The sequence below is a fragment of the Giraffa tippelskirchi genome, chromosome 7 (genome assembly GCF_054371585.1).
Source record: "Giraffa tippelskirchi isolate mGirTip1 chromosome 7, T2T-mGirTip1v1.2.pri, whole genome shotgun sequence".
Lineage (NCBI taxonomy): Eukaryota > Metazoa > Chordata > Mammalia > Artiodactyla > Giraffidae > Giraffa > Giraffa tippelskirchi.
The window spans coordinates 63,977,226-64,000,529 of NC_137281.1; the positions used below are offsets into that span (position 1 = coordinate 63,977,226).

The window sequence follows — 23,304 nt, forward strand, 5'->3', positions numbered from 1 at the left end:
ACCACAGCAGCCAAGGGCTTTAGCTCCCGAGTACCTCCCTTCCTTTGGAACTTGGGGGCCCTCTACTCCCCACTTGCACACCACAGACCTTTGCTGAGGATTGTGGGGACCCTCACTCAGTTTGCAGCACGTTGTAGCCATCCCTGTCCTCTCAATACCTCCCTTGCAACTCAGCTTGTGAGCTCCTTTGGAGCAGCGTGGCCCACCTGGCTGCAACGGAAGAGACACAGCTGACAGGGAAACAACAGCTTAGATCTGACAGCCGGAAAGCTCTGTCAAAAGGGACCTCCCTCTTCACACCGTAGAGGCTGTAGGAGCCGCCAGGGTTTGGGAACCAGTGCTGGGGCCAAAATGACTCCACAGCTGTTTTCCTTCCTGGGGAGGGTTCTGGCTCCAGTGGGAATGGCTCAAGTCTCCTAAGGTTCTGAAAGCCCACTGTGTGCAGATTCACGGTACACAGAGAGGAGAAGGTGGAGTCCTGCCCTGGAGGTGGGCACAGCTCACGGATGAGCCAGGCAGGCAGGCAGGCAGGCAGGGCATGAGAACACCTGAGCTGCCTTCATGAGTGAATGGTGTGGGGGCAGAGGAAGAGAAGCCGGTCTGCTCCCTCATGTGGTGCCCAGGGCAGGTTGTCCCCAGAGGAAAACCTTACGACGGTGAGGACTATCACTGCTGTTTCCCAAGGGGTTCCGTCGGTGCGTGTCTTCCCCGGAGCGGTCAGGCCGTCTCTAAAGTACACTGGCCATGGGCATTGCCTCTCCTTGGAACTTCCCATGTGTTTCTCTTTTTTATGGAACAGTGATTTTTTAGAGGGGTTCTGGGCCACAAGGTTGTTGGGTCATTTTCTAGCCTTCTGTCGTGAAGAACACTTTCCTGGGCGTTGGGGTGGTTTGTTGTTCCAGCTCCCTTTCTTGGCTTCTTTTGGGAGCTGGTGCAACAAGAGGAGCTCAGCCTCTGCCTTCTGGCTGAGATGTCACCCTTCAAACAGCAATGCCTGCCTGGAGATAATGATGGCATTTGCCAAAAGGGCTTCGTTTGGCACATGATATCTTGAAAGGACGTACACCGTCCTTTCAGCTATCAAAGGCTAGCTCAAATGACATACAAATGAGAACTCTCCAATGGAGTCTTACAGTAGGTGGAGAGTCCGAAAAAAACTCCTTCAGTCATTTCACTGAGAGTCATTGATTGGGGACACCAAGAATATAGGAAGGAATGCAGAAAGAAAAGATGAAATTGTGTTCAGGATCGGGGGGAGGGATGAACAGGGCGTGCTTGCCTTGAATCCAGGCTTTGTTGGGGGGTGGGGCATAAAGATCGAACGGGTCTGAAACTACAAATTGGGATGGTAACACAGTATCACCAGAGTTACACAACAGTGTTCCCAAATTGCAACAATGATGAAAAAGTTTACTAATCCCAACTTAACCAAGAGAAATACAGGAAACCATACACAAAATAAAACATCACCAGAAAGGTGGAAACAAACCAAATGCAAAGCAGTTCAGGGGAAAGGAACTCCATGTCCCCTGGGGGCAGACCGAGTTGCCGGCGTCCACGGTGAGCAGACAGGGATGGAGGCTGCAGAGCCGACCGCTCCCCTGGACGTGGTGTTTCCGGCAAGGGCTCTGGGTCTCTGCCCAGAGCGGGGGCTCGTTCTTCCTGCAGGGGCGAGTGAGTCATCGTCGGCGTCTGGGTGTTGCGCGGGAGCCAGGGCAGGCTCTCCCTGCCGAGGCGGTGACTCCTCCTCTGCCTCGGGTTCTCCTGCCAAAGCCCGAGCAGGTACAGGTGCACGTGGAGGTGGAGGTTCTGGCTGAGGGGGTGGGACATCAGTGCCTGGGGCTGGGGGCCCTGCAGGCACGGAGATCCGATCTGCCCGGTGTGCTGGCCAGTACCCAGCTGGCCTGGTGTCTCTGCGAGGGCAAGTCTCGGTTCTCCATCTGGCCTCGGTGGATCCCTGGGTCCTGCACCTGGAGCCACCACCTCTGTAGGGACAGGTCTGGGAAGTAGAGCCTGGTTCCAGTTGGAGGCCAGTGCTAGAGCTGGGGGAGAAGCAAAGTTTGCCCACAGGCCAGCCTTGGCATGTGCGTATCCCGGGACAGAAAGCTTCCAAGAGATTCCCAAAGAATACCCAGGGTCGGATGTCTTTTGGGACTGAAGTGTGCAAGATGGGGGTGGGGGTGTGAGGCCAGCGCTTGCTGCAGGCCCAGCAGCATCTTTCGGGGACTCGTCCGTGTGTAGCTCAGCACCCCCTCCCCACACACTCCCGTGCACCAGCCCCAGCGTCCTCACCTCTGTGCTCTGGCGTGCTGGGCTCCAGGTCCTCCTGCTGCCTCAGAGGCCGGGGTTCTCGGGACTCTGGGTCGGAGCCGGGTGTGCTGAGCTCCGTGGCAGCCTCAGACTGGGCCGCCGGGTGTATCCTGGGCGGTGTCTCGGCAGCAGGCCTTCCCCGCCTCCGCTTCGCCCCCGGTGGGGCTGATGCCTCCGTGGGCACGCTCACCTGGAGCCTGCACTGGGCCTCACGGGCGGGGGGGTGGTGCTCCGACCCCTCCCTCCGGGAGGTGGACGGGGTGTCCCCGTCCTCGGCCTCATCACGTGGGAAGCTCTGCAACGACAGTGACCGTCAGCCAGCCGTGCTGGGAGTTTTCCGAGCTGGGCCTGGCCAGTGGAGCCGCTGCTTCTGCCTGCTCGAACTTCTCTTCCCAGAAGGGTCAGAGACGTGTGTCTGCTCAGATCCCCACCCGGGAGGAAAGAGACCCACCTGAGGGTGTGAGGTCAGCCTGGGCGGCCGGCGCTGCCCGCACTCTCCCCATCCCACCCAGCCTGCTCTCCCCTGGGGTGTGGACACAACTTGTCCGCAGGCTTCTGACACCACATCCGCCTGGGCTTCCTTGAGGGAGACACACCCCGAGAAACCCGCATCCACACACACAGGCAAAGGACCCGCTGTTTCCGGGTGGCATGGGAGAGGTGGCCTGGCCCCGCCTGGGGCTCCCCGTGTTACCTTTCTGTTTCTCCGGGCAAAGGGCCAGAGGCCTCTCGGGGGTGCCCTGAGCCAACGTCGACAGGGTGCCCACGCACACTGCCTGTGAGCTCTCCTGAGGCCCCGGCCTCTGGGCAGGGGCAAACAGCAGAACATCCTGGCAGCAAGTGATCTGGCTGGGGGCTCCTCTCCGCTCTGGAGGCCTGGATACCCGGGTTGCGGGTTCTGTTGGGTTCTGTTGCCGGCAGGTGACATCATTTCCTGGGGTTCGTGCTGAGGTCCCTTCCCCAAAACTTCGCAAGGGAATCTCTGGGTTTCTGACTGCTCGACCACCCCCCTTAGGCCATGTGCAGGCACAGTGACAGCCACACAGCCCAGCCCACAGCCCTGGGGAGGCCTGGGTGCAGCCAGGGCCTGAGCTCCGAGGACCCCGCTGCTCTCAGACCAGGCTCCTTCTTCTCATAAGTGGTGTGGCCCTGGACAAGCATATGCCCCTCAGGGTTTCCCCGGTCTCTCCCTCTGCAGAGTGGGGGTCATTCTCCCATCTGTTTCCTAGGTCTGTCGGCCTACGAGCAGCTCCATGCCTTTCCACCTGGGGCTGATATCACGTGGAGCTTGTGCGCTGAGACTTCAGAAAGAAAGACTCCATCCAGGGCTGACACAGCACAGAATGGGGCAGAACGAGGCCTGGATGCGCCGTGGTACCCAGGAAAAGGCACTCCCCCTCCTGACTGTTTTGAGACCCCGCATGCAAGTTGGAGGACCGAAAGGAAGACTCGAAGGTCTCCCTCTCTGATAGAAAAGAGTAGCCAACTTTCTGGTCCTCTGTTTCCATTGAGATTCTGTTCAAGTGTCCCAGCTCGGCTTCTGCGGGTGGCTGAGCTTCTAATGGCTCCCTGCGTTCTTGTCTTTTCCTCTCCAAACCTTCCGTCCGTTTCCCCCTTCTGGGGTGGATGGGCACTGTCATTGCTTCTACCTTCGAGACAGATTGATGAAAAGTCTGGACCATCGACTCCTTTCCTCTCTTTGGTTCCGTGTCTCTCTCTGGCTGTGTCCCTCTCTTTTCCTTTCTCGATTCAGTCTGTGTCTTCCTCTTTCTCTCTCGTGTGTGGATGGATGGATGCTAGGAATGCACATGTATATGATTAGATGAGGGTTATGTTTTAGGGATAGGTTAGAGGGAGAGAAAGGCTTTAGGTCGGAGTTGGTCATGGGGGAAGGGTCAAGGGTGGTGGTGGTGTTTCTTGGAATCTGAGTGCTGTGCATTCTTCGTCTCTTTCCATATGAACCCCTTCTCAGATACACCACTTGCAAGGAGTCTCTCATGTTCCGTTTCCTATCTTTTGCATTTGTGAATGCTTAGCTTCTCTGTTGTGAAGAGGTTCCATTGGATGGAAACCCATTGGTGTACTTGGTTTCCCTCTTTCCCTTACTTGAAGAGACCCATTTCTACCTCCGCCCAGCAAATGGCAAGGAGACTCTGATGTTAAGGAGCCTTTGACCTACGCTTCTTTCTAGCTATCTCATGACATCAGTCTTTAGGGTGAGGTTTTTCCCCGATATTGAGGTGGTGTGAGATCAAAACCAATAGCGTTCTTCAGATGTAGCTGTCTGGTTTTCCCATGGACATTGATTGAAGAGGCTTTCTTGTTCCCATTTGGATATTCTCCCCTTCTGTGTCAGAGATGAGTTGACCTTGGATGCCGGGGTTTGTTTCTGGACCCTCAACTTTATTCCATCGATCTGGATCTGTGTGTGTTGTTGTATTCCCAATAGCATACTGTCCTGCTGCTGCCGCTGCGGCTAAGTCACTTCAGTCGTGTCTGACTCTGCGCGACCCCATGGCCTGCAGCCTACCAGGCTCCTCCGTCCAGGGCATTTTCCAGGCAAGAGTACTGGAGTGGGTCGCCATCGCCTTCTCCGATACTCTCCTGAGGATCCTAGTTTGGTCGTCTAATTTCCTTTCACACAACCTTGGACGTCCGTATCGGGGCTTTTTCGTCGGATTGTATTGACAATTTAGGCTCTTTTCTGTTTCCGTAACCCCTTTTGCAATTCTTTGTTCGGTGCGAACATGCATTGGCATTTTGGGAGGAATAGCATCGAAGCTGTGGATTGCCTTGTGGGGCTGTGACATCATTTCCCCAATAGGAATTCTTTCAAGCCCTGAGCACAGCTTCTCTTTCCAGTGATTGGTGTGGGCTTGATCTTCTTTCTTCCATCTCTCGCCGTTTTGTGAGAACAGGTCCTTCCTTCCCTTCTGGGTTAGATGGACTCGTGGGTATCACTTCAGTGAATGGCATTGTCAGTGGGGGTGATAATTCCCTTCTCATTGGAAGACTTTGCTGTGAGTATTAGAAGTGCAAGTGATTTCTCTTCCCCTTCCTCCCTGTCCATCTCTCAGAGCCACCGGGAAACAGAGGCCTCATCCAGGGTCACACAGGCCTGAGGGAGTGCAACTAGACTGTTGTTTCTTCAGGCCCTCAGTGCTGGACATCATCCGGGATACTCTGTGTGTGTCTTCCTCAGTCTGGCGTCCCTTCAGACCTTTCCCTAGTTTTCACAGGCTTGTTGTGTTGGTGTTCTTTGTCTGTTTGGAGACACGTCCTTGAGAAGCTTTGTGTTTCCACTCATTCGTCTCGCGATGTATGACCTGTCTTTTGCTTTTGTAATGAGGTCTTTCCCACGGTAGATGTCTTTGATTTTGCAAAGTCCACTGTATTCTCTGGGTTGTTTTGTGGACTGCCTTTTAGTTTTGTGTGTGAAGACTCAAAGCACGTGTCCGGTTTCTGCTCATTGTTCTTCTAGATTTGTGACAAGTTTTCATGGAAACTTTGTCTAGGGATAACTGGAAGTGAACTCGGTGTAAGGTGTCAAGTCTCCATCTCCATTCATGTCATGCCCTGCAGTTTCCAATTCCCTGTTCCTGAGTGGTTTTGGAGACCTTGTGGGAAGTTTGGTTGCATCGGAGTTTGCATTTCCACCTTGAGTAGATTCACACTGTTCTGCCCTCAGGGACACTGTCAAGGGGGAGTGAGGAGCAGCCTGCACTTGCAGCAGTGACCACACGGTGGGGCGAGTGCTGCTGTCCCCTCTGGGAGCCCCAGGCCACAGGCATCCCAGTGAGGAGCCAGCTCTGTGCTCAGCTGAAAGGAGTTATTCTCTCAGGAGCCTCTGAGCCCTTGCCTTTGGATCACCCAGGGTGGGCATTTACTGTGACAGAAAAAAATTGCCCTGAATTCCATGGACGGAAGAGCCTGGCTGTGTAGAGTTCGTGAGTTGCCGTGAATCAGACACAACTGAGGACACAAAAACTCAATAGACTAAAACACTTTTTGGGGGTGGGGGGAGTGAAAGGGGGTGATGTGGGGTTTTTTGTCTTATATAATAGCCAAGGGAAATCTAGTTTAAACCTAAATTCACATAGATGGGAAAGGTATAGCTCTCCGTCACCCTATTAAAAAAAAAAAAAAACGACTTAACTTTTCTGAAAGTTTATTTAGTAGCTTCCTTGAGCAGTTCATTGTGAAGCATTTTTTTTTTTTTTCTGTGACATTGGCCTCATTAAAAAGTACGGTTTGCGTTTACTGGATAATTTTGTTCATTGGGTTGTTAGGGAATCTTGGTAATATCTGAGTTTCCTGGGGAGCATGGTCACATGACCTGGCCCTGGCCAATCGGTGCGTTCCACCTCCCTGGCCACTGTGATTGGCTCCGGACTGGGGCAGTGCCCAATCGGGGCCCAGGGCCGGGCCTCACGTTGGAAGCCAGGGGAAGACGAGCTCTCGTCCTGCTGGGGTAGGGGAAGGGGTGGGGCCGGGGGAGGTCAGGCTCCAGCAGTGGGAGGGGCTTGAGGTCCGCCTGCGGCAGTTGGTGACCTTCCTGCTCCCCTCAGGGCAGAGCCGCCGGCCTGAGAATGAGGGCGCTGCTGAGCCCAGGGGCTGGGATGGCCCGTTGCTGCTGTGGTCCCAGAGCTCCACCCGAGACCTGAGGGAGGCCGTCTGCCCGTGAGTCCTCTCCCGCTTGTCTGTCAGCTTGTTTGAAGCATGCTGGGTTTTCTGCCCAGCTGGCTAAGGGGAGTCCCTGGAAATGCAAGGGTGTGGGTTTTGGCAGACTTCAGGGAAGACATGCCAGATGAGACTGGGAGACTCCAGCTTAATCTGGATTCAGGAGATATCTCTTCGGGCCAGCTAGTAATTGTAGGATAAGCCTAATGAGTCTTCACAGGATGAAGAGAGTAACGTGCCAAGGTAGCAATCGATGTCCTCCTTCGAGAGGATGAAGCTGGTGCTCAGAGAAGGGGGGAACTTGGCCACAGCAAGGAGGTGTGCACCCAGACAGAACCCCCAGATCCGGCCATTTGAGCTCAGGGAGGCCACTGGTGTGGCTTGTCCCTGTGGCAGGGGCCGAGGCACGCAGCCCACCCTGATTCCTGCGGGGGCCTGACTTGGGAAGTGCCATCTGGTAGCTTTGAGACTCACCAAACCAAATTGCACTGGAGAGGGGAAGGACACCTTCCTTCATCCACCCCCCACCCCCGCCGGATTCCCACATACCCTGACCCCTTTCTCTGGATTTCGGAGCCATTTCCAGAGTCCCGCTCATATGACCTCATTCGAAGTGCACTGTGGACGAGCTGCCATGTGCAGCTGCTACCACAGCAGCCAAGGGCTTTAGCTCCCGAGTACCTCCCTTCCTTTGGAACTTGGGGGCCCTCTACTCCCCACTTGCACACCACAGACCTTTGCTGAGGATTGTGGGGACCCTCACTCAGTTTGCAGCACGTTGTAGCCATCCCTGTCCTCTCAATACCTCCCTTGCAACTCAGCTTGTGAGCTCCTTTGGAGCAGCGTGGCCCACCTGGCTGCAACGGAAGAGACACAGCTGACAGGGAAACAACAGCTTAGATCTGACAGCCGGAAAGCTCTGTCAAAAGGGACCTCCCTCTTCACACCGTAGAGGCTGTAGGAGCCGCCAGGGTTTGGGAACCAGTGCTGGGGCCAAAATGACTCCACAGCTGTTTTCCTTCCTGGGGAGGGTTCTGGCTCCAGTGGGAATGGCTCAAGTCTCCTAAGGTTCTGAAAGCCCACTGTGTGCAGATTCACGGTACACAGAGAGGAGAAGGTGGAGTCCTGCCCTGGAGGTGGGCACAGCTCACGGATGAGCCAGGCAGGCAGGCAGGCAGGCAGGGCATGAGAACACCTGAGCTGCCTTCATGAGTGAATGGTGTGGGGGCAGAGGAAGAGAAGCCGGTCTGCTCCCTCATGTGGTGCCCAGGGCAGGTTGTCCCCAGAGGAAACCCTTACGACGGTGAGGACTATCACTGCTGTTTCCCAAGGGGTTCCGTCGGTGCGTGTCTTCCCCGGAGCGGTCAGGCCGTCTCTAAAGTACACTGGCCATGGGCATTGCCTCTCCTTGGAACTTCCCATGTGTTTCTCTTTTTTATGGAACAGTGATTTTTTAGAGGGGTTCTGGGCCACAAGGTTGTTGGGTCATTTTCTAGCCTTCTGTCGTGAAGAACGCTTTCCTGGGCGTTGGGGTGGTTTGTTGTTCCAGCTCCCTTTCTTGGCTTCTTTTGGGAGCTGGTGCAACAAGAGGAGCTCAGCCTCTGCCTTCTGGCTGAGATGTCACCCTTCAAACAGCAATGCCTGCCTGGAGATAATGATGGCATTTGCCAAAAGGGCTTCGTTTGGCACATGATATCTTGAAAGGACGTACACCGTCCTTTCAGCTATCAAAGGCTAGTTCAAATGACATACAAATGAGAACTCTCCAATGGAGTCTTACAGTAGGTGGAGAGTCCGAAAAAAACTCCTTCAGTCATTTCACTGAGAGTCATTGATTGGGGACACCAAGAATATAGGAAGGAATGCAGAAAGAAAAGATGAAATTGTGTTCAGGATCGGGGGGAGGGATGAACAGGGCGTGCTTGCCTTGAATCCAGGCTTTGTTGGGGGGTGGGGCATAAAGATCGAACGGGTCTGAAACTGCAAAGTGGGATGGTAACACAGTATCACCAGAGTTACACAACAGTGTTCCCAAATTGCAACAATGATGAAAAAGTTTACTAATCCCAACTTAACCAAGAGAAATACAGGAAACCATACACAAAATAAAACATCACCAGAAAGGTGGAAACAAACCAAATGCAAAGCAGTTCAGGGGAAAGGAACTCCATGTCCCCTGGGGGCAGACCGAGTTGCCGGCGTCCACGGTGAGCAGACAGGGATGGAGGCTGCAGAGCCGACCGCTCCCCTGGACGTGGTGTTTCCGGCAAGGGCTCTGGGTCTCTGCCCAGAGCGGGGGCTCGTTCTTCCTGCAGGGGCGAGTGAGTCATCGTCGGCGTCTGGGTGTTGCGCGGGAGCCAGGGCAGGCTCTCCCTGCCGAGGCGGTGACTCCTCCTCTGCCTCGGGTTCTCCTGCCAAAGCCCGAGCAGGTACAGGTGCACGTGGAGGTGGAGGTTCTGGCTGAGGGGGTGGGACATCAGTGCCTGGGGCTGGGGGCCCTGCAGGCACGGAGATCCGATCTGCCCGGTGTGCTGGCCAGTACCCAGCTGGCCTGGTGTCTCTGCGAGGGCAAGTCTCGGTTCTCCATCTGGCCTCGGTGGATCCCTGGGTCCTGCACCTGGAGCCACCACCTCTGTAGGGACAGGTCTGGGAAGTAGAGCCTGGTTCCAGTTGGAGGCCAGTGCTAGAGCTGGGGGAGAAGCAAAGTTTGCCCACAGGCCAGCCTTGGCATGTGCGTATCCCGGGACAGAAAGCTTCCAAGAGATTCCCAAAGAATACCCAGGGTCGGATGTCTTTTGGGACTGAAGTGTTCAAGATGGGGGTGGGGGTGTGAGGCCAGCGCTTGCTGCAGGCCCAGCAGCATCTTTCGGGGACTCGTCCGTGTGTAGCTCAGCACCCCCTCCCCACACACTCCCGTGCACCAGCCCCAGCGTCCTCACCTCTGTGCTCTGGCGTGCTGGGCTCCAGGTCCTCCTGCTGCCTCAGAGGCCGGGGTTCTCGGGACTCTGGGTCGGAGCCGGGTGTGCTGAGCTCCGTGGCAGCCTCAGACTGGGCCGCCGGGTGTATCCTGGGCGGTGTCTCGGCAGCAGGCCTTCCCCGCCTCCGCTTCGCCCCCGGTGGGGCTGATGCCTCCGTGGGCACGCTCACCTGGAGCCTGCACTGGGCCTCACGGGCGGGGGGGTGGTGCTCCGACCCCTCCCTCCGGGAGGTGGACGGGGTGTCCCCGTCCTCGGCCTCATCACGTGGGAAGCTCTGCAACGACAGTGACCATCAGCCAGCCGGGCTGGGAGTTTTCCGAGCTGGGCCTGGCCAGTGGAGCCGCTGCTTCTGCCTGCTCGAACTTCTCTTCCCAGAAGGGTCAGAGACGTGTGTCTGCTCAGATCCCCACCCGGGAGGAAAGAGACCCACCTGAGGGTGTGAGGTCAGCCTGGGCGGCCGGCGCTGCCCGCACTCTCCCCATCCCACCCAGCCTGCTCTCCCCTGGGGTGTGGACACAACTTGTCCGCAGGCTTCTGACCCCACATCCGCCTGGGCTTCCTTGAGGGAGACACACCCCGAGAAACCCGCATCCACACACACAGGCAAAGGACCCGGTGTTTCCGGGTGGCATGGCAGAGGTGGCCTGGCCCCGCCTGGGGCTCCCCGTGTTACCTTTCTGTTTCTCCGGGCAAAGGGCCAGAGGCCTCTCGGGGGTGCCCTGAGCCAACGTCGACAGGGTGCCCACGCACACTGCCTGTGAGCTCTCCTGAGGCCGCGGCCTCTGGGCAGGGGCAAACAGCAGAACATCCTGGCAGCAAGTGATCTGGCTGGGGGCTCCTCTCCGCTCTGGAGGCCTGGATACCCGGGTTGCGGGTTCTGTTGGGTTCTGTTGCTGGCAGGTGACATCATTTCCTGGGGTTCGTGCTGAGGTCCCTTCCCCAAAACTTCGCAAGGGAATCTCTGGGTTTCTGACTGCTCGACCACCCCCCTTAGGCCATGTGCAGGCACAGTGACAGCCACACAGCCCAGCCCACAGCCCTGGGGAGGCCTGGGTGCAGCCAGGGCCTGAGCTCCGAGGACCCCGCTGCTCTCAGACCAGGCTCCTTCTTCTCATAAGTGGTGTGGCCCTGGACAAGCATATGCCCCTCAGGGTTTCCCCGGTCTCTCCATCTGCAGAGTGGGGGTCATTCTCCCATCTGTTTCCTAGGTCTGTCGGCCTACGAGCAGCTCCATGCCTTTCCACCTGGGGCTGATATCACGTGGAGCTTGTGCGCTGAGACTTCAGAAAGAAAGACTCCATCCAGGGCTGACACAGCACAGAATGGGGCAGAACGAGGCCTGGATGCGCCGTGGTACCCAGGAAAAGGCACTCCCCCTCCTGACTGTTTTGAGACCCCGCATGCAAGTTGGAGGACTGAAAGGAAGACTCGAAGGTCTCCCTCTCTGATAGAAAAGAGTAGCCAACTTTCCGGTCCTCTGTTTCCATTGAGATTCTGTTCAATTGTCCCAGCTCGGCTTCTGCGGGTGGCTGAGCTTCTAATGGCTCCCTGCGTTCTTGTCTTTTCCTCTCCAAACCTTCCGTCCGTTTCCCCCTTCTGGGGTGGATGGGCGCTGTCATTGCTTCTACCTTCGAGACAGATTGATGAAAAGTCTGGACCATCGACTCCTTTCCTCTCTTTGGTTCCGTGTCTCTCTCTGGCTGTGTCCCTCTCTTTTCTTTTCTCGATTCAGTCTGTGTCTTCCTCTTTCTCTCTCGTGTGTGGATGGATGGATGCTAGGAATGCACATGTATATGATTAGATGAGGGTTATGTTTTAGGGATAGGTTAGAGGGAGAGAAAGGCTTTAGGTCGGAGTTGGTCATGGGGGAAGGGTCAAGGGTGGTGGTGGTGTTTCTTGGAATCTGAGTGCTGTGCATTCTTCGTCTCTTTCCATATGAACCCCTTCTCAGATACACCACTTGCAAGGAGTCTCTCATGTTCCGTTTCCTATGTTTTGCATTTGTGAATGCTTAGCTTCTCTGTTGTGAAGAGGTTCCATTGGATGGAAACCCATTGGTGTACTTGGTTTCCCTCTTTCCCTTACTTGAAGAGACCCATTTCTACCTCCGCCCAGCAAATGGCAAGGAGACTCTGATGTTAAGGAGCCTTTGACCTACGCTTCTTTCTAGCTATCTCATGACATCAGTCTTTAGGGTGAGGTTTTTCCCCGATATTGAGGTGGTGTGAGATCAAAACCAATAGCGTTCTTCAGATGTAGCTGTCTGGTTTTCCCATGGACATTGATTGAAGAGGCTTTCTTGTTCCCATTTGGATATTCTCCCCTTCTGTGTCAGAGATGAGTTGACCTTGGATGCCGGGGTTTGTTTCTGGACCCTCAACTTTATTCCATCGATCTGGATCTGTGTGTGTTGTTGTATTCCCAATAGCATACTGTCCTGCTGCTGCCGCTGCGGCTAAGTCACTTCAGTCGTGTCTGACTCTGCGCGACCCCATGGCCTGCAGCCTACCAGGCTCCTCCGTCCAGGGCATTTTCCAGGCAAGAGTACTGGAGTGGGTCGCCATCGCCTTCTCCGATACTCTCCTGAGGATCCTAGTTTGGTCGTCTAATTTCCTTTCACACAACCTTGGACGTCCGTATCGGGGCTTTTTCGTCGGATTGTATTGACAATTTAGGCTCTTTTCTGTTTCTGTAACCCCTTCTGCAATTCTTTGTTCGGTGCGAACATGCATTGGCATTTTGGGAGGAATAGCATCGAAGCTGTGGATTGCCTTGTGGGGCTGTGACATCATTTTCCCAATAGGAATTCTTTCAAGCCCTGAGCACAGCTTCTCTTTCCAGTGATTGGTGTGGGCTTGATCTTCTTTCTTCCAACTCTCGCCGTTTTGTGAGAACAGGTCCTTCCTTCCCTTCTGGGTTAGATGGACTCGTGGGTATCACTTCAGTGAATGGCATTGTCAGTGGGGGTGATAATTCCCTTCTCATTGGAAGACTTTGCTGTGAGTATTAGAAGTGCAAGTGATTTCTCTTCCCCTTCCTCCCTGTCCATCTCTCAGAGCCACCGGGAAACAGAGGCCTCATCCAGGGTCACACAGGCCTGAGGGAGTGCAACTAGACTGTTGTTTCTTCAGGCCGTCAGTGCTGGACATCATCCGGGATACTCTGTGTGTGTCTTCCTCAGTCTGGCGTCCCTTCAGACCTTTCCCTAGTTTTCACAGGCTTGTTGTGTTGGTGTTCTTTGTCTGTTTGGAGACACGTCCTTGAGAAGCTTTGTGTTTCCACTCATTCGTCTCGCGATGTATGACCTGTCTTTTGCTTTTGTAATGAGGTCTTTCCCACGGTAGATGTCTTTGATTTTGCAAAGTCCACTGTATTCTCTGGGTTGTTTTGTGGACTGCCTTTTAGTTTTGTGTGTGAAGACTCAAAGCACGTGTCCGGTTTCTGCTCATTGTTCTTCTAGATTTGTGACAAGTTTTCATGGAAACTTTGTCTAGGGATAACTGGAAGTGAACTCGGTGTAAGGTGTCAAGTCTCCATCTCCATTCATGTCATGTCCTGCAGTTTCCAATTCCCTGTTCCTGAGTGGTTTTGGAGACCTTGTGGGAAGTTTGGTTGCATCGGAGTTTGCATTTCCACCTTGAGTAGATTCACACTGTTCTGCCCTCAGGGACACTGTCAAGGGGGAGTGAGGAGCAGCCTGCACTTGCAGCAGTGACCACACGGTGGGGCGAGTGCTGCTGTCCCCTCTGGGAGCCCCAGGCCATAGGCATCCCAGTGAGGAGCCAGCTCTGTGCTCAGCTGAAAGGAGTTATTCTCTCAGGAGCCTCTGAGCCCTTGCCTTTGGATCACCCAGGGTGGGCATTTACTGTGACAGAAAAAAATTGCCCTGAATTCCATGGACGGAAGAGCCTGGCTGTGTAGAGTTCGTGAGTTGCCGTGAATCAGACACAACTGAGGACACAAAAACTCAATAGACTAAAACACTTTTTGGGGGTGGGGGGAGTGAAAGGGGGTGATGTGGGGTTTTTTGTCTTATATAATAGCGAAGGGAAATCTAGTTTAAACCTAAATTCACATAGATGGGAAAGGTATAGCTCTCCGTCACCCTATTAAAAAAAAAAAAACGACTTAACTTTTCTGAAAGTTTATTTAGTAGCTTCCTTGAGCAGTTCATTGTGAAGCATTTTTTTTTTTTTTTCTGTGACATTGGGCTCATTAAAAAGTACGGTTTGCGTTTACTGGATAATTTTGTTCATTGGTTTGTTAGGGAATCTTGGTAATATCTGAGTTTCCTGGGGAGCATGGTCACATGACCTGGCCCTGGCCAATCGGTGTGTTCCACCTCCCTGGCCACTGTGATTGGCTCCGGACTGGGGCAGTGCCCAATCGGGGCCCAGGGCCGGGCCTCACGTTGGAAGCCAGGGGAAGACGAGCTCTCGTCCTGCTGGGGTAGGGGAAGGGGTGGGGCCGGGGGAGGTCAGGCTCCAGCAGTGGGAGGGGCTTGAGGTCCGCCTGCGGCAGTTGGTGACCTTCCTGCTCCCCTCAGGGCAGAGCCGCCGGCCTGAGAATGAGGGCGCTGCTGAGCCCAGGGGCTGGGATGGCCCGTTGCTGCTGTGGTCCCAGAGCTCCACCCGAGACCTGAGGGAGGCCGTCTGCCCGTGAGTCCTCTCCCGCTTGTCTGTCAGCTTGTTTGAAGCATGCTGGGTTTTCTGCCCAGCTGGCTAAGGGGAGTCCCTGGAAATGCAAGGGTGTGGGTTTTGGCAGACTTCAGGGAAGACATGCCAGATGAGCCTGGGAGACTCCAGCTTAATCTGGATTCAGGAGATATCTCTTCGGGCCAGCTAGTAATTGTAGGATAAGCCTAATGAGTCTTCACAGGATGAAGAGAGTAACGTGCCAAGGTAGCAATCGATGTCCTCCTTCGAGAGGATGAAGCTGGTGCTCAGAGAAGGGGGGAACTTGGCCACAGCAAGGAGGTGTGCACCCAGACAGAACCCCCAGATCCGGCCATTTGAGCTCAGGGAGGCCAGTGGTGTGGCTTGTCCCTGTGGCAGGGGCCGAGGCACGCAGCCCACCCTGATTCCTGCGGGGGCCTGACTTGGGAAGTGCCATCTGGTAGCTTTGAGACTCACCAAACCAAATTGCACTGGAGAGAGGAAGGACACCTTCCTTCATCCACCCCCCACCCCCGCCGGATTCCCACATACCCTGACCCCTTTCTCTGGATTTCGGAGCCATTTCCAGAGTCCCGCTCATATGACCTCATTCGAAGTGCACTGTGGACGAGCTGCCATCTGCAGCTGCTACCACAGCAGCCAAGGGCTTTAGCTCCCGAGTACCTCCCTTCCTTTGGAACTTGGGGGCCCTCTACTCCCCACTTGCACACCACAGACCTTTGCTGAGGATTGTGGGGACCCTCACTCAGTTTGCAGCACGTTGTAGCCATCCCTGTCCTCTCAATACCTCCCTTGCAACTCAGCTTGTGAGCTCCTTTGGAGCAGCGTGGCCCACCTGGCTGCAACGGAAGAGACACAGCTGACAGGGAAACAACAGCTTAGATCTGACAGCCGGAAAGCTCTGTCAAAAGGGACCTCCCTCTTCACACCGTAGAGGCTGTAGGAGCCGCCAGGGTTTGGGAACCAGTGCTGGGGCCAAAATGACTCCACAGCTGTTTTCCTTCCTGGGGAGGGTTCTGGCTCCAGTGGGAATGGCTCAAGTCTCCTAAGGTTCTGAAAGCCCACTGTGTGCAGATTCACGGTACACAGAGAGGAGAAGGTGGAGTCCTGCCCTGGAGGTGGGCACAGCTCACGGATGAGCCAGGCAGGCAGGCAGGCAGGCAGGGCATGAGAACACCTGAGCTGCCTTCATGAGTGAATGGTGTGGGGGCAGAGGAAGAGAAGCCGGTCTGCTCCCTCATGTGGTGCCCAGGGCAGGTTGTCCCCAGAGGAAACCCTTACGACGGTGAGGACTATCACTGCTGTTTCCCAAGGGGTTCCGTCGGTGCGTGTCTTCCCCGGAGCGGTCAGGCCGTCTCTAAAGTACACTGGCCATGGGCATTGCCTCTCCTTGGAACTTCCCATGTGTTTCTCTTTTTTATGGAACAGTGATTTTTTAGAGGGGTTCTGGGCCACAAGGTTGTTGGGTCATTTTCTAGCCTTCTGTCGTGAAGAACGCTTTCCTGGGCGTTGGGGTGGTTTGTTGTTCCAGCTCCCTTTCTTGGCTTCTTTTGGGAGCTGGTGCAACAAGAGGAGCTCAGCCTCTGCCTTCTGGCTGAGATGTCACCCTTCAAACAGCAATGCCTGCCTGGAGATAATGATGGCATTTGCCAAAAGGGCTTCGTTTGGCACATGATATCTTGAAAGGACGTACACCGTCCTTTCAGCTATCAAAGGCTAGTTCAAATGACATACAAATGAGAACTCTCCAATGGAGTCTTACAGTAGGTGGAGAGTCCGAAAAAAACTCCTTCAGTCATTTCACTGAGAGTCATTGATTGGGGACACCAAGAATATAGGAAGGAATGCAGAAAGAAAAGATGAAATTGTGTTCAGGATCGGGGGGAGGGATGAACAGGGCGTGCTTGCCTTGAATCCAGGCTTTGTTGGGGGGTGGGGCATAAAGATCGAACGGGTCTGAAACTACAAAGTGGGATGGTAACACAGTATCACCAGAGTTACACAACAGTGTTCCCAAATTGCAACAATGATGAAAAAGTTTACTAATCCCAACTTAACCAAGAGAAATACAGGAAACCATACACAAAATAAAACATCACCAGAAAGGTGGAAACAAACCAAATGCAAAGCAGTTCAGGGGAAAGGAACTCCATGTCCCCTGGGGGCAGACCGAGTTGCCGGCGTCCACGGTGAGCAGACAGGGATGGAGGCTGCAGAGCCGACCGCTCCCCTGGACGTGGTGTTTCCGGCAAGGGCTCTGGGTCTCTGCCCAGAGCGGGGGCTCGTTCTTCCTGCAGGGGCGAGTGAGTCATCGTCGGCGTCTGGGTGTTGCGCGGGAGCCAGGGCAGGCTCTCCCTGCCGAGGCGGTGACTCCTCCTCTGCCTCGGGTTCTCCTGCCAAAGCCCGAGCAGGTACAGGTGCACGTGGAGGTGGAGGTTCTGGCTGAGGGGGTGGGACATCAGTGCCTGGGGCTGGGGGCCCTGCAGGCACGGAGATCCGATCTGCCCGGTGTGCTGGCCAGTACCCAGCTGGCCTGGTGTCTCTGCGAGGGCAAGTCTCGGTTCTCCATCTGGCCTCGGTGGATCCCTGGGTCCTGCACCTGGAGCCACCACCTCTGTAGGGACAGGTCTGGGAAGTAGAGCCTGGTTCCAGTTGGAGGCCAGTGCTAGAGCTGGGGGAGAAGCAAAGTTTGCCCACAGGCCAGCCTTGGCATGTGCGTATCCCGGGACAGAAAGCTTCCAAGAGATTCCCAAAGAATACCCAGGGTCGGATGTCTTTTGGGACTGAAGTGTGCAAGATGGGGGTGGGGGTGTGAGGCCAGCGCTTGCTGCAGGCCCAGCAGCATCTTTCGGGGACTCGTCCGTGTGTAGCTCAGCACCCCCTCCCCACACACTCCCGTGCACCAGCCCCAGCGTCCTCACCTCTGTGCTCTGGCGTGCTGGGCTCCAGGTCCTCCTGCTGCCTCAGAGGCCGGGGTTCTCGGGACTCTGGGTCGGAGCCGGGTGTGCTGAGCTCCGTGGCAGCCTCAGACTGGGCCGCCGGGTGTATCCTGGGCGGTGTCTCGGCAGCAGGCCTTCCCCGCCTCCGCTTCGCCCCCGGTGGGGCTGATGCCTCCGTGGGCACGCTCACCTGGAGCCTGCACTGGGCCTCACGGGCGGGGGGGTGGTGCTCCGACCCCTCCCTCCGGGAGGTGGACGGGGTGTCCCCGTCCTCGGCCTCATCACGTGGGAAGCTCTGCAACGACAGTGACCGTCAGCCAGCCGTGCTGGGAGTTTTCCGAGCTGGGCCTGGCCAGTGGAGCCGCTGCTTCTGCCTGCTCGAACTTCTCTTCCCAGAAGGGTCAGAGACGTGTGTCTGCTCAGATCCCCACCCGGGAGGAAAGAGACCCACCTGAGGGTGTGAGGTCAGCCTGGGCGGCCGGCGCTGCCCGCACTCTCCCCATCCCACCCAGCCTGCTCTCCCCTGGGGTGTGGACACAACTTGTCCGCAGGCTTCTGACCCCACATCCGCCTGGGCTTCCTTGAGGGAGACACACCCCGAGAAACCCGCATCCACACACACAGGCAAAGGACCCGGTGTTTCCGGGTGGCATGGGAGAGGTGGCCTGGCCCCGCCTGGGGCTCCCCGTGTTACCTTTCTGTTTCTCCGGGCAAAGGGCCAGAGGCCTCTCGGGGGTGCCCTGAGCCAACGTCGACAGGGTGCCCACGCACACTGCCTGTGAGCTCTCCTGAGGCCGCGGCCTCTGGGCAGGGGCAAACAGCAGAACATCCTGGCAGCAAGTGATCTGGCTGGGGGCTCCTCTCCGCTCTGGAGGCCTGGATACCCGGGTTGCGGGTTCTGTTGGGTTCTGTTGCCGGCAGGTGACATCATTTCCTCGGGTTCGTGCTGAGGTCCCTTCCCCAAAACTTCGCAAGGGAATCTCTGGGTTTCTGACTGCTCGACCACCCCCCTTAGGCCATGTGCAGGCACAGTGACAGCCACACAGCCCAGCCCACAGCCCTGGGGAGGCCTGGGTGCAGCCAGGGCCTGAGCTCCGAGGACCCCGCTGCTCTCAGACCAGGCTCCTTCTTCTCATAAGTGGTGTGGCCCTGGACAAGCATATGCCCCTCAGGGTTTCCCCGGTCTCTCCATCTGCAGAGTGGGGGTCATTCTCCCATCTGTTTCCTAGGTCTGTCGGCCTACGAGCAGCTCCATGCCTTTCCACCTGGGGCTGATATCACGTGGAGCTTGTGCGCTGAGACTTCAGAAAGAAAGACTCCATCCAGGGCTGACACAGCACAGAATGGGGCAGAACGAGGCCTGGATGCGCCGTGGTACCCAGGAAAAGGCACTCCCCCTCCTGACTGTTTTGAGACCCCGCATGCAAGTTGGAGGACCGAAAGGAAGACTCGAAGGTCTCCCTCTCTGATAGAAAAGAGTAGCCAACTTTCTGGTCCTCTGTTTCCATTGAGATTCTGTTCAAGTGTCCCAGCTCGGCTTCTGCGGGTGGCTGAGCTTCTAATGGCTCCCTGCGTTCTTGTCTTTTCCTCTCCAAACCTTCCGTCCGTTTCCCCCTTCTGGGGTGGATGGGCGCTGTCATTGCTTCTACCTTCGAGACAGATTGATGAAAAGTCTGGACCATCGACTCCTTTCCTCTCTTTGGTTCCGTGTCTCTCTCTGGCTGTGTCCCTCTCTTTTCCTTTCTCGATTCAGTCTGTGTCTTCCTCTTTCTCTCTCGTGTGTGGATGGATGGATGCTAGGAATGCACATGTATATGATTAGATGAGGGTTATGTTTTAGGGATAGGTTAGAGGGAGAGAAAGGCTTTAGGTCGGAGTTGGTCATGGGGGAAGGGTCAAGGGTGGTGGTGGTGTTTCTTGGAATCTGAGTGCTGTGCATTCTTCGTCTCTTTCCATATGAACCCCTTCTCAGATACACCACTTGCAAGGAGTCTCTCATGTTCCGTTTCCTATCTTTTGCATTTGTGAATGCTTAGCTTCTCTGTTGTGAAGAGGTTCCATTGGATGGAAACCCATTGGTGTACTTGGTTTCCCTCTTTCCCTTACTTGAAGAGACCCATTTCTACCTCCGCCCAGCAAATGGCAAGGAGACTCTGATGTTAAGGAGACTTTGACCTACGCTTCTTTCTAGCTATCTCATGACATCAGTCTTTAGGGTGAGGTTTTTCCCCGATATTGAGGTGGTGTGAGATCAAAACCAATAGCGTTCTTCAGATGTAGCTGTCTGGTTTTCCCATGGACATTGATTGAAGAGGCTTTCTTGTTCCCATTTGGATATTCTCCCCTTCTGTGTCAGAGATGAGTTGACCTTGGATGCCGGGGTTTGTTTCTGGACCCTCAACTTTATTCCATCGATCTGGATCTGTGTGTGTTGTTGTATTCCCAATAGCATACTGTCCTGCTGCTGCCGCTGCGGCTAAGTCACTTCAGTCGTGTCTGACTCTGCGCGACCCCATGGCCTGCAGCCTACCAGGCTCCTCCGTCCAGGGCATTTTCCAGGCAAGAGTACTGGAGTGGGTCGCCATCGCCTTCTCCGATACTCTCCTGAGGATCCTAGTTTGGTCGTCTAATTTCCTTTCACACAACCTTGGACGTCCGTATCGGGGCTTTTTCGTCGGATTGTATTGACAATTTAGGCTCTTTTCTGTTTCCGTAACCCCTTTTGCAATTCTTTGTTCGGTGCGAACATGCATTGGCATTTTGGGAGGAATAGCATCGAAGCTGTGGATTGCCTTGTGGGGCTGTGACATCATTTTCCCAATAGGAATTCTTTCAAGCCCTGAGCACAGCTTCTCTTTCCAGTGATTGGTGTGGGCTTGATCTTCTTTCTTCCATCTCTCGCCGTTTTGTGAGAACAGGTCCTTCCTTCCCTTCTGGGTTAGATGGACTCGTGGGTATCACTTCAGTGAATGGCATTGTCAGTGGGGGTGATAATTCCCTTCTCATTGGAAGACTTTGCTGTGAGTATTAGAAGTGCAAGTGATTTCTCTTCCCCTTCCTCCCTGTCCGTCTCTCAGAGCCACCGGGAAACAGAGGCCTCATCCAGGGTCACCCAGGCCTGAGGGAGTGCAACTAGACTGTTGTTTCTTCAGGCCCTCAGTGCTGGACATCATCCGGGATACTCTGTGTGTGTCTTCCTCAGTCTGGCGTCCCTTCAGACCTTTCCCTAGTTTTCACAGGCTTGTTGTGCTGGTGTTCTTTGTCTGTTTGGAGACACGTCCTTGAGAAGCTTTGTGTTTCCACTCATTCGTCTCGCGATGTATGACCTGTCTTTTGCTTTTGTAATGAGGTCTTTCCCACGGTAGATGTCTTTGATTTTGCAAAGTCCACTGTATTCTCTGGGTTGTTTTGTGGACTGCCTTTTAGTTTTGTGTGTGAAGACTCAAAGCACGTGTCCGGTTTCTGCTCATTGTTCTTCTAGATTTGTGACAAGTTTTCATGGAAACTTTGTCTAGGGATAACTGGAAGTGAACTCGGTGTAAGGTGTCAAGTCTCCATCTCCATTCATGTCATGCCCTGCAGTTTCCAATTCCCTGTTCCTGAGTGGTTTTGGAGACCTTGTGGGAAGTTTGGTTGCATCGGAGTTTGCATTTCCACCTTGAGTAGATTCACACTGTTCTGCCCTCAGGGACACTGTCAAGGGGGAGTGAGGAGCAGCCTGCACTTGCAGCAGTGACCACACGGTGGGGCGAGTGCTGCTGTCCCCTCTGGGAGCCCCAGGCCACAGGCATCCCAGTGAGGAGCCAGCTCTGTGCTCAGCTGAAAGGAGTTATTCTCTCAGGAGCCTCTGAGCCCTTGCCTTTGGATCACCCAGGGTGGGCATTTACTGTGACAGAAAAAAATTGCCCTGAATTCCATGGACGGAAGAGCCTGGCTGTGTAGAGTTCGTGAGTTGCCGTGAATCAGACACAACTGAGGACACAAAAACTCAATAGACTAAAACACATTTTGGTGGTGGGGGCAGTGAAAGGGGGTGATGTGGGGTTTTTTGTCTTATATAATAGCCAAGGGAAATCTAGTTTAAACCTAAATTCACATAGATGGGAAAGGTATAGCTCTCCGTCACCCTATTAAAAAAAAAAAAAAAAAACGACTTAACTTTTCTGAAAGTTTATTTAGTAGCTTCCTTGAGCAGTTCATTGTGAAGCATTTTTTTTTTTTCTGTGACATTGGCCTCATTAAAAAGTACGGTTTGCGTTTACTGGATAATTTTGTTCATTGGTTTGTTAGGGAATCTTGGTAATATTTGAGTTTCCTGGGGAGCATGGTCACATGACCTGGCCCTGGCCAATCGGTGCGTTCCACCTCCCTGGCCACTGTGATTGGCTCCGGACTGGGGCAGTGCCCAATCGGGGCCCAGGGCCGGGCCTCAAGTTGGAAGCCAGGGGAAGACGAGCTCTTGTCCTGCTGGGGTAGGGGAAGGGGTGGGGCCGGGGGAGGTCAGGCTCCAGCAGTGGGAGGGGCTTGAGGTCCGCCTGCGGCAGTTGGTGACCTTCCTGCTCCCCTCAGGGCAGAGCCGCCGGCCTGAGAATGAGGGCGCTGCTGAGCCCAGGGGCTGGGATGGCCCGTTGCTGCTGTGGTCCCAGAGCTCCACCCGAGACCTGAGGGAGGCCGTCTGCCCGTGAGTCCTCTCCCGCTTGTCTGTCAGCTTGTTTGAAGCATGCTGGGTTTTCTGCCCAGCTGGCTAAGGGGAGTCCCTGGAAATGCAAGGGTGTGGGTTTTGGCAGACTTCAGGGAAGACATGCCAGATGAGCCTGGGAGACTCCAGCTTAATCTGGATTCAGGAGATATCTCTTCGGGCCAGCTAGTAATTGTAGGATAAGCCTAATGAGTCTTCACAGGATGAAGAGAGTAACGTGCCAAGGTAGCAATCGATGTCCTCCTTCGAGAGGATGAAGCTGGTGCTCAGAGAAGGGGGGAACTTGGCCACAGCAAGGAGGTGTGCACCCAGACAGAACCCCCAGATCCGGCCATTTGAGCTCAGGGAGGCCACTGGTGTGGCTTGTCCCTGTGGCAGGGGCCGAGGCACGCAGCCCACCCTGATTCCTGCGGGGGCCTGACTTGGGAAGTGCCATCTGGTAGCTTTGAGACTCACCAAACCAAATTACACTGGAGAGGGGAAGGACACCTTCCTTCATCCACCCCCCACCCCCGCCGGATTCCCACATACCCTGACCCCTTTCTCTGGATTTCGGAGCCATTTCCAGAGTCCCGCTCATATGACCTCATTCGAAGTGCACTGTGGACGAGCTGCCATCTGCAGCTGCTACCACAGCAGCCAAGGGCTTTAGCTCCCGAGTACCTCCCTTCCTTTGGAACTTGGGGGCCCTCTACTCCCCACTTGCACACCACAGACCTTTGCTGAGGATTGTGGGGACCCTCACTCAGTTTGCAGCACGTTGTAGCCATCCCTGTCCTCTCAATACCTCCCTTGCAACTCAGCTTGTGAGCTCCTTTGGAGCAGCGTGGCCCACCTGGCTGCAACGGAAGAGACACAGCTGACAGGGAAACAACAGCTTAGATCTGACAGCTGGAAAGCTCTGTCAAAAGGGACCTCCCTCTTCACACCGTAGAGGCTGTAGGAGCCGCCAGGGTTTGGGAACCAGTGCTGGGGCCAAAATGACTCCACAGCTGTTTTCCTTCCTGGGGAGGGTTCTGGCT

The 23,304-nt window shown here is 55.0% G+C and overlaps 3 protein-coding genes across 3 annotated transcripts; all 3 read right to left on the reverse strand.

Moving 5' to 3' along the window:
* Window positions 1-1,387: 1,387 nt before the first annotated feature.
* Window positions 1,388-6,451, reverse strand: LOC145513926 (uncharacterized). Its single transcript, XM_081510978.1, has 3 exons — window positions 3,005-6,451; window positions 2,293-2,605; window positions 1,388-2,042 (listed from the first exon to the last, which is right to left on the reverse strand). Exons 1-3 carry the CDS (start codon window positions 3,239-3,241, stop codon window positions 1,414-1,416), a joined length of 1,179 nt encoding a protein of 392 aa, XP_081367104.1. The 5' UTR covers window positions 3,242-6,451; the 3' UTR covers window positions 1,388-1,413.
* A 339-nt stretch (window positions 6,452-6,790) lies between these two features.
* LOC145513966 (uncharacterized) lies at window positions 6,791-10,811 on the reverse strand. The gene is made up of 3 exons (XM_081511049.1): window positions 10,642-10,811; window positions 9,930-10,242; window positions 6,791-9,679 (listed from the first exon to the last, which is right to left on the reverse strand). The coding sequence occupies exons 1-3, from the start codon at window positions 10,774-10,776 to the stop codon at window positions 9,051-9,053; spliced, it is 1,077 nt and encodes a 358-aa protein (XP_081367175.1). The 5' UTR covers window positions 10,777-10,811; the 3' UTR covers window positions 6,791-9,050.
* A 5,853-nt stretch (window positions 10,812-16,664) lies between these two features.
* LOC145513925 (uncharacterized) lies at window positions 16,665-21,727 on the reverse strand. The gene is made up of 3 exons (XM_081510977.1): window positions 18,278-21,727; window positions 17,566-17,878; window positions 16,665-17,315 (listed from the first exon to the last, which is right to left on the reverse strand). Exons 1-3 carry the CDS (start codon window positions 18,512-18,514, stop codon window positions 16,687-16,689), a joined length of 1,179 nt encoding a protein of 392 aa, XP_081367103.1. The 5' UTR covers window positions 18,515-21,727; the 3' UTR covers window positions 16,665-16,686.
* Window positions 21,728-23,304: the final 1,577 nt, after the last annotated feature.

Coding starts and splice junctions, on each gene's coding strand:
- LOC145513926 (XM_081510978.1), bottom strand. CDS start 3,241: ATGATGTCACCTGCCGGCAACAGAACCCAACAGAACCCGCAACCCGGG. Junction 2,606..3,004: donor TTGCCCGGAGAAACAGAAAG/GTAACACGGGGA, acceptor CTGTCGTTGCAG/AGCTTCCCACGTGATGAGGC. Junction 2,043..2,292: donor CAGCACGCCAGAGCACAGAG/GTGAGGACGCTG, acceptor CTTCTCCCCCAG/CTCTAGCACTGGCCTCCAAC.
- LOC145513966 (XM_081511049.1), bottom strand. CDS start 10,776: ATGTTCTGCTGTTTGCCCCTGCCCAGAGGCCGCGGCCTCAGGAGAGCT. Junction 10,243..10,641: donor TTGCCCGGAGAAACAGAAAG/GTAACACGGGGA, acceptor CTGTCGTTGCAG/AGCTTCCCACGTGATGAGGC. Junction 9,680..9,929: donor CAGCACGCCAGAGCACAGAG/GTGAGGACGCTG, acceptor CTTCTCCCCCAG/CTCTAGCACTGGCCTCCAAC.
- LOC145513925 (XM_081510977.1), bottom strand. CDS start 18,514: ATGATGTCACCTGCCGGCAACAGAACCCAACAGAACCCGCAACCCGGG. Junction 17,879..18,277: donor TTGCCCGGAGAAACAGAAAG/GTAACACGGGGA, acceptor CTGTCGTTGCAG/AGCTTCCCACGTGATGAGGC. Junction 17,316..17,565: donor CAGCACGCCAGAGCACAGAG/GTGAGGACGCTG, acceptor CTTCTCCCCCAG/CTCTAGCACTGGCCTCCAAC.